The 8982-nt window shown below is 44.4% G+C and overlaps 1 protein-coding gene across 2 annotated transcripts in view; it reads right to left on the bottom strand.

Annotated features, from left to right (window-relative positions):
- Window positions 1-845: 845 nt before the first annotated feature.
- SV2B (synaptic vesicle glycoprotein 2B) overlaps window positions 846-8982 on the bottom strand; it is a 64977-nt gene continuing 56840 nt past the window's right edge. For both annotated transcript variants that reach the window (XM_021530335.4, XM_021530334.4), the window contains exons 12-13: window positions 7267-7426; window positions 846-5932 (exon numbers count right to left, since the gene is read on the bottom strand). In XM_021530335.4, coding sequence (XP_021386010.1) covers window positions 5749-5932; window positions 7267-7426 — 344 coding nt within the window. In that variant the 3' untranslated portion in view covers window positions 846-5748. The remainder of the gene's footprint in view (window positions 5933-7266; window positions 7427-8982) is intronic.

Below are 8982 nucleotides of genomic sequence, written 5' to 3'. Positions count from 1 at the left end.
ACAGGTCCTTTGGGACCCAGCTGAACCCAACCTGAAGGAAAATGCTGATTTAGACCCCTGATGATGGAAATATCTTCATGGTTTCTTTATTACATTTCCAATCTCTCTTGCTCTTTATCTCTCATTTTAATATTACCTTTGGCATGTTGAAGTGGATGTGATTTGTAATCAATTATTTACCCAACAATTCTTCAGCACTTAAATTTCTTAACAACAAGACAGAGCTGATTCAAATCAAAACCCTTTAGTAGGCCTAGGAGAAGTGGGATTATTGCATTTTATGTTCTACATAAAGAAATTCTTGCATAAGCCCTATAGTCTGGCAGCCAGCCTCCACTGCTTGTGCCATGAGCTCTTTTCCTATACAGCTGCTGCTTTCTGGATCATTGCTCTGAAAGCATGGCCTGGACAGATAGATGTATACAAAGAGCTGCAAATAAAAAGAAAGAGCTCACATCCCTAGAAATGCATCTGAGAAGGGAGTATCCTGTGGTCAAATGGTGTGCCAAGCCTCAAAAGCAATGCTTCTTTGGAGATGTGTTCTTGTTACAAAGCAGAGTTTAGCTTTTTGGTCTTGCACAGCATTTGAAGATATTTTGCACTTCTTCCTACCAGAATATTTCTCAGGGTAAAGATTTTCTCATGTCCTGTGTTTGGAAGTCCATGGTGTGAAAGGACTGTGATAGAAGGCAGACTAAATTGAGTTGGGATCCTATGAAAGAAGGAGGATGAACAAGTAGCAAACATCAAAGAAAGCCCTTACAGTGTCAGGGTACAAAGTTACCCAGTAGAGCCCTTGTGAAAAGGCTCAAAATGTTCATTAAACACAAACACTACAAGAGCCATTCTTTTTCTTCCAGCCTTTTAATGTGACAGAGAGAACAAAAACAAAGTCCATTAGAACAGCTGCAATTTCCAGTGACGACTAGACACAGATCAAATAAAAAAATAAAAGAAGGTTTTAAATAAAGAAAAGGAACCAAGGGACTGGAATTGGCTATTTCACACACAGAGTTGACAGAACATCTAAATGAAACTTTCCATTAAAGTACAACACCAGGTGTTATTTACAGCGGGACTTGCAGTTTGTGTACATTTATACAGCACTAGCATCACATACAGCAAAGAAATTAATTTAATTTTGTTTCTTTCACAGTTCCCAGGCTTGATTCTTCCTAAAAGCAGCATTTGCTAATATAAGGGTAAGAAACTGAGGGAGAAACTTAATGCAAAATAAAATACATAGGGCTCAAATCTAAACCTAAAAATATCCTCTCAGGTTTTGTGACTCCTTTGGAAAGTCAAAGGACATAAGCAGGGAATATAAAAGGATTTTGGGCCTCCATAAGAGCATCACAGTATACTCTACTGTTGGAGGTCTCAAAGCAGGACCTGGAAGGGACCTGGAATCTGCAGAAAGCTCAGCTCCATGCAGTCCTGCTCTGTGCCCTTGTGTGAAGGCAGCCTTGGGGCTGGACCATTCCCAGGCTTGGGGAACATCCCTCAGTGCCTCTCCAGCATCACTGAAGGACATCAGGATGTGCCTGAGCACTTCCCAGTGTGCAGAACCTCTGGCACTGGATATGGGTTTTCCAAGGCTAACCCTCTTCATAGTCCAAAAGATCCCATACACCACCATTTGTAAGTGCCACAGCATTTCAAGGAATTTCAAAGAGTGATGTTGGTATGGGCAAGGAGGGGATCACCCCACCCAGCACAAGCTGCAGCCACCACCTCTAGGATGCAGCAGAGCCAAAGGTAGGAACAGGAGCTGTCCTGCACAACTGGAGCAAATAAATCACGATACCACAACCTGTTAAATCAACAGGGAATACAAGGAGGCAGAACTCTTATTGTAATACCACTGGTCTTTAATAATAGTATCAACAGTGCTTGGTGTTTCTATAAAAGCCTGTGTCTGCATGCTCAGAAATTCAGCAATGGACTCCTCCTGCTACAGTGCTGCAGAGCTGCAAACACAGAGCCACAGCAGGCCAGTCTGGGTGCCCTAGACTCACCTTTCCCAGGCCACAATGTCCCTGGCTAAGTGCTGCTGTGCCACACATGCATGAGGAGATCCAGCTGTCCTCTAGAAGAGATCTTTGGGATTTAAGGCAAGTCCCCTGCCTTGGTCCTCTGTGCTCCTGTTGCAGTGACATTCACAGATCCATGGAAATGGTGCTGTGCAGAGACCATCAGGGGACCTGTGGCCAGCAGATTTCTCTGTGGATGGTCCAGTGTATCCAAGACAGAGGCAGTTCCCTGTGGCAGGCGTGGGCAGGGGAACTGAGGGAGGAGATGTGCTGGCCCTTGAACAGCAGGGGCAATGCTGATTTTACAGCAGAAATTGAGCTGAGCCATCAGAGGAGGTGCCTGAGGAGAAATCTTTCCTTGCTTGAGGCTCAAGGATCTGTGACTGAGGCTAAGCCCAGCAGGTGGTCAAGGTTTGACACTGAGCCCAAAACAAACCCCAGCCAATGAAGAGGAGTCTGCACCCAGCTGCTGTTTTGCCCTGGAGAGCAGCAGTGATACCTACACTGATTTACACCATGGCAAGGACAGCAAACAAGCACATTGGGAATATTGACTAAGCCTGTCCCCACTGAACTGGGTGGGAGATTTCAGCCCAGGTGGCACAAATGCAATGCCTGAGCTGGAGCTGTTGCCCTGGATCTCTCTGTCCCTGAAGAAGCAGGATTGTCCAGGGCCAGTCATCTCCAACTCAGCACAGGGCCTGGGCAGGGTCCCACACATTCCCTCTGGCTTTTCAGCTGGGAATAATGGCAATGCATTCAGTCCAGCCCGAGGTGTCTCTGCTAGGTGATGGGGGCTCTCCTCAGCTTTTCCTTTATTCCTTCTCTGCTCTTTGCTGTCCTTTATCTCAGGCTCTCCTATGCCAGCTGGGCTGTGTTTGCTCTCTCCTGTTAGGTCACAAACTCCCTGGTCAAGGCAGGGGTAGGAGCCTTGTTCCAACACGTGTAATACCCCTTAGTGACTGACCCATGGATTTTAGGGGTGCAAAGAATTTCCAGGTGACATTGACAATGAGATCCCATTACTCTTTACCTGTTCCCAGCTAGTCTGTGAGGTGAGGTTTAGCCACTTTGTAAGGAAGAAAGGTTTCTAAGATTGGATAATATTTCCTAATATTACCTTGCCATTTCTATCTCCTCATGATTTCAGTTTCTTCCTTCTCTGAAAATTAACAGGGAAGCTTTGCAAAATAAATGATGTCATTAATGTCACTGCAAAATGTCAATGGAGAACACAAATAGTCAGGTTTGCTGTGAGCGTTGGGTGATATGTAAATAGGAATATTATACAAAATAAATATTTAGACAAATAGGTTCTAGCTCCTCAGAGCAACACAAGCAAATAGTCCAGAAAATGAAACAAAATTTCTCCCCCTCTGTCCAGTTGCAATGTATTAACTGGCAAGCACAGCCCAACAAAATGGATAAAACCTAAAGGTCATGGTGACCTTTTGTGTTAAAATACATATTTAAACTGTTTCTCATCATGCAAAAAGACCAGATATTCCTAGAGAAAAAAATCCACATTCTGGGCTGTGATTCTGAACAGAAGCTGTGAACTGCTGCCAAAGGACATAATTACATTCACTCCTACCTTAGAGAAGGAACCTTGCTGTTTAGAAGACAAATAAATGAAATAAATAATAATATTAATAAGCCCTAAGCTACTCATAAAATGAAGAAATGAGGCATCATAAGCTTGGTTATTACAGCAGCTTGTGAGTTCATCAATTTCATAAACCTCAGAATAAAGGTCAAAAATCTCAAACAGCCCATTGTAGCCTAGCTGATCCATGAGTGTTTATCCCTGATTGACACAATGCTAAAAGTGATGCTCATTAGAGGCTTTTGCCTCATTGGCAAGGATTTGCTGCTTGTGATCTGTCCCTGCTGTGTCCTTCAGCTGCCCCTGCAGCAGCACCACGCTGAGTCCCACACCTGCAGCCTGGGCTGGCCCTGCTGCCAGCCAGCCCAAGTGCAAGGGGCTGTGCCTGTGCAGCCAAAGGCAGGGCTGTGAGACATCACTCCTGCAGGATTTCAGCCTAGCCTGGCTTGGTTTTCTTAAAAAAAATCACCAAAAAAGCGAAAACAAACAAAAAGCAACAAAGATACAACAAAAGGTAAATGAGAAGGTCACCAGCAAAAGTACAAAAGAACTTTTTTATGTCACAAAATATCCTGGTTTGATAAATTGGCTGTGCTACGTGGTGGTTTCAGATCAATTCTGGTCTGTTGCTGAGCTTGTTGAAAGGGTATAATTAGTGTTATCTCATCCATTGTGAGCACCGGTGTGTTATTGAACTGGGTGCTTTTCATTCTGGTTTCCCAAGAAAACACACCCCAAAATATACAACTCATTCTGCCTCTAGGTGCAACAGGACTTAGCTCATATGATAAGAAGGGCACATGAATTTCAGTAATGTTCTCTACAGGATATCAAACTAAACTATGCCACTTAATGGGGAATTTAATGTTCTGTACAGCAAAAGCTTGCTGTGTGCACTCCCTGTGTAACAAGTTAAATGGCTTTAAGTAACTGTGCTTACAGTGTTTCAATGAGACCCAAATATATTATAAAATCAAGCATCATATTCTTCAAATAATATGGCTAAAATGCTGGTAAATTCACAGTTACCATTCTCTAGGTATTAGGCAAAAATCCCCTATTTACCCTGGATAATATATACACATTTGGTTTGTGGAATGCTCCAATATCATATCAATTTCTCCTCTGTGAAAGTTGTAGCGAAAAAACCCTCTTAATCATTATAGAAATATATATTCCCAGCCACAAATACATTTAAATATTTGGTATCTGGATGTAAAGAACAAAGTGTCACTAAGTTGGTCGTGACTCCTGATAAACTTGAATTACTGGGATTTGTTTCTAGTGCCACTCTTAAAATCCTCTTAAGGGTGAAGAAATTAGAAATCCTAAATTTAAATAGCTGATCACTTCAGTGGGTGTATGTATGCTTGCAAGTAGGTGTAAATACATATATATAGATATAAGTATTTAGATATTTCTCTTCCACAGCAAGAAGGTGTCTAGTGATTCCCTGTGCCCAAGTGAACAGTAAAGGGCTTTGAAGCTCTGAGTCTTCTGAGACAGCTAAACACCCACCCTTACATCCTCAAGAAATCAGAATAATCACTTTTCCAGGTGGGTGGAGTGGTAATCCCAAAATCAAGAGAGCTGAGACCTCTGGCCACATCTGCAACTCTTCCCCCTGTTGCTGGAGCTCACCCACAGCAGGTTTGTTACCCGCCTGCCCCGGATGCTCTGCATGTCTGAGACAGCTGAGGAGGCTGGCCAAGGAGCGCTGGGCGGGCAGGGCAGGGTGTCCCAGGGTGTCCCAGCTGGGCAGGGGCAGGAGGGTCGAGTCTGTCCTCCCGTGTCACACCCACGCGGGCACGGAGCCACTGGTGTCCTTGCAGGGGCATGGACAGGGGCAGGGGGGCTCCCAGCATAGGCAGGCTGGAGCCCAAGCTCTGCAAGGGGTGTGTGGGGGCTGCATGCACCAGTCGTGGCTGTGGTAAGGTCAGGAGCGATGGTTTTGTTTAAATCCCTGCAGGTTCTTCTTTCCCTCTGCCGTCTCGCTTTGAGGTACCGACAGACCAGTACAGAATGAACGTCTTGGGCTTTTCCAGACACGGCTCTTTTTTGTTCTTCTTCTATATCAGCCCCCCCACAAGCCCCCACAGCCTCTGTTGCTCACATCAGGACCTGTTCTCGAGTCTCTGGCAGGCGCAGAGCCAGCAGGCCACCTCCAACCAGAGCGGAGGAGGCCAGAAGGATGGGGACCACCTTGGTTATCCCTACGAAGGAGGAGAAGATGGAGTTCCCCAGGATGGCACCAAACTTGCAAAGCCCATTGAGGATGCCAAAGGCTGTTGCCCTGTGGGGAGGAAAAGCAGAAAAGCAATGGTTAGGAAGCACAAGCAATGGTTAGGTTCTGGCACAACTACAGAAGGTTTGGATGGGTAATTTTGTGAATGCTCCTATGCTGCCCAGGCTACGCTTCTAGCAAATGAAACTGGGCGGAATAAATAAGTAGATAAATAGATGCAGCTGCTTTGCATGTCTGTGTGAGTGAGGAGAATGTCTGTGTGCACTCATTTCTCCTTTTCATCTCATCTTCTCCCTAGCATGACCCACTCTAGGTCCCTTGAATGACCCATTATGTCAGCCTTTGCCCTCCCCAAATACAGCAGGACAAAATCTGCTCTAGATCTCCTCAAAGCCCTTCCAAGGGCTGCCTGGAGTGGGTTATCACCAGAGAAGTAATCACAGTTCTCCTCTAAATCCTGTTTCACCCAGCAGCTAAATGCCTACTATGTTCAATGTACAGTCCCTCTCCTTCATTTCTGGCTTCCCCCAACAGTCTAAAAAAGGCAAAAAGGGGCTTATAATGATGTAAGAAAAAATTTAATCTGCAGGACATTGCCACAAAGTCTCCTGCTCTTCCCCATGTCTGAAATCACTCTGTGTACATGGTTTTCCCCTGGTTTTGGAGATGGAGGGGAGGGCTGAGCCATGATGAGAGGATGGGGATGCCGTGTAAACCACCAGACCTCTATGGACATCCATGGAAATGACAGAGTATTTCTTTCATTTGGTGCTTTAGAACTAGTTAACCTTTAAGGTCCCTTCCAAGCCAAACTATTCTATGATATCATGATTCTATGATTCTTTGATTTATCAGTGCATAATTTCCATATGTCCGCGTGATCCCTGTGTTCAACCTGCCACACATGCAGAATGATGCTTGCAAATGTCTGTTCTGACCCAGGATTACACAGCCCTGAAGGACTGGTGAAAGTAAAATAAATAAATAAAAAATATATGTGGGTCTCAGATTCGGTCAAAGGAAGAAACTGAGAGTTTCTACCAGGCAGAGGCCTGGGAAAGTGCTGGGAAATAATGTAAATAATTCTTTATCTCTCTTGTTTTTCACATTGTTTATAGTTAAGTTCTATCACTGTGCATCAAGCACTCTGCACTAATGGTGGTGGGTTGTTTTCACTTCAGAACCAATGGATTTGGTCCTTGCGGAGCTCTATATAAAAGAGCGGGGCATTTTGAATAAATAGAGTTTTACTCTCAACAATTCTCTTCATTCCTGTCCTGCCTCAACAGCAACAAATATACAGCTCCCCCATCAACATTTCTCTAGGGTGGCTTTCCCAAAAGGACTAGGGTGGAGACTAAAAGGAGAAATGCTCGGAGCACCTTTTGTCGGTGGGGTAGAGCTCCACGGTGATGACATCCAGGGCGTTCCAGGCGGCGATGCTGGCCCCACAGAAGAGGCACTGCCAGCCGATCATCGCCGACTCGCTGTTCCCAAAGAACAGGAAGAAGCAGCACACGGCTGAGATCAGCATCGAGCCTCCTGCAGGGGAAACCAACAGGAAAACGCTGCCACCGCCTTCCCCTGTCCACAGCTGGGCAAATGCTTTTGTTAAAGATGGCTTTCAAGTATTGGCATTTCATCCCAATGAGAATAAAAGCTGTGAGAATCCAAAAACACCTTGATGCTGCCTATCTGTCGTTCTCTGATGCTGGAAGCCAGCCTGGAAATGTTCTCAATGTCCACCTGATCTTCCTGATAGTCCTGCTCTACAAAGACTGTGAAGACAGGCTTTTCCAGGCAGGCTTCCAGCATCTCAGACTTCCAGATGGACCCACGAAGAGCAGAGGCAAATAAACATGGAAGTCAATAAGGAGGAAGCATCATTGTGAAGGTTTTTCAACTCGAGTTCCAAGCGATAAGCTTGTGCGTTTCATATTTCATTGAAGTCACTTGACACATTTCTAGTCCCAATTAGATTAATTTACAGTCACTTGCATGAAGCACTTGAGGTCTCTTTTAATTATAAGAACATCATTAGATTTCATGGCACATTTGCACAGGAGCCATAATTTCATGAACATCACCAAGGGAGAAAGTCAGAGCATTCATGCTCAGTTAGGCACAGTTCAGATTCAGAAATATTAACAGCTACATCACTGCTTTCTACCCCATTGGGAATTTTCAACTGAAAGATGAAATTTGGGAAAAATCAAACTATTTTTCACAAGAATATTCCATTATCAGTGAAATATCTCCATTTATTACCAGAAAAGCAAAGAATTTTCTCTGTTGTTTGGTGGTTTTGGAGTCAATTTAGCACCATCCAAAATAATTTGGATGCTGAAGTGTAACTAAAATGCTTCAATTTGGACATTATGTTTTCATAGGCAGTGGCCTGCCTATGAAAAGCTGCTGTGCAGGAGTCCATGTCCACTTCTCCTCCATGGTGCAAGGCCAAACTACATCCCCACAGTATGGTGTGGATATTCCCCCTGCTGCAAAAGCCCAGCCCAGCACTGGTCACCATGAGGGCACCAAGAGATCTGCTGTTTTGTACAAGAGAAGGTTTGGCAGGATGTGATAAAAACTAATTGAAGCCCCAGCAAGGCACGTAACACAAAGGAGAAATTCAGTTTTCCTGTTAAGCTGACCAGAAATAATGTGTTCGACAGAGTGATACAGGTGGGATGCCAGAAGGCTCTTTCAATTGGAAATTCCATAGTGAAACGTTTCAGCATGTCATTACTGATTTTTGTCCTGTTCTCTTCTTTTTGCAGGAGAAATAAGCATTTAGGGCTTCAGCTGTCATCTCCATTCCAAATGAAAATACTGAAATGCTGACATGTTTGCAGGGTGGACAATCTGATTCTCATTCAGCTTCCTCTAATTTATTTCTCACAGACCCTCTGGTTTGTTTGGGTCCTTTTCAAATTCACCACATGAATGCTCATTTTCCCTCAGTGTAAATTCATGACCCAGTCATCTTGTTCTACTTTATCCTGTCTGAAGGTGAGGCTGAGCTAAACCTTCCCTCTGTTCTCAGAGGAGAAAGAAGAGCTCAAGAGAGATTCATTCTTTACCCCTGAGCCACATCC

The sequence above is a fragment of the Lonchura striata genome, chromosome 10 (assembly GCF_050655825.1).
Source record: "Lonchura striata isolate lonStrDom1 chromosome 10, ASM5065582v1, whole genome shotgun sequence".
Taxonomy (NCBI): domain Eukaryota; kingdom Metazoa; phylum Chordata; class Aves; order Passeriformes; family Estrildidae; genus Lonchura; species Lonchura striata.
Note: the sequence above shows the minus strand (reverse complement) of the source record. Positions and strands in the feature narration are given on the sequence as shown.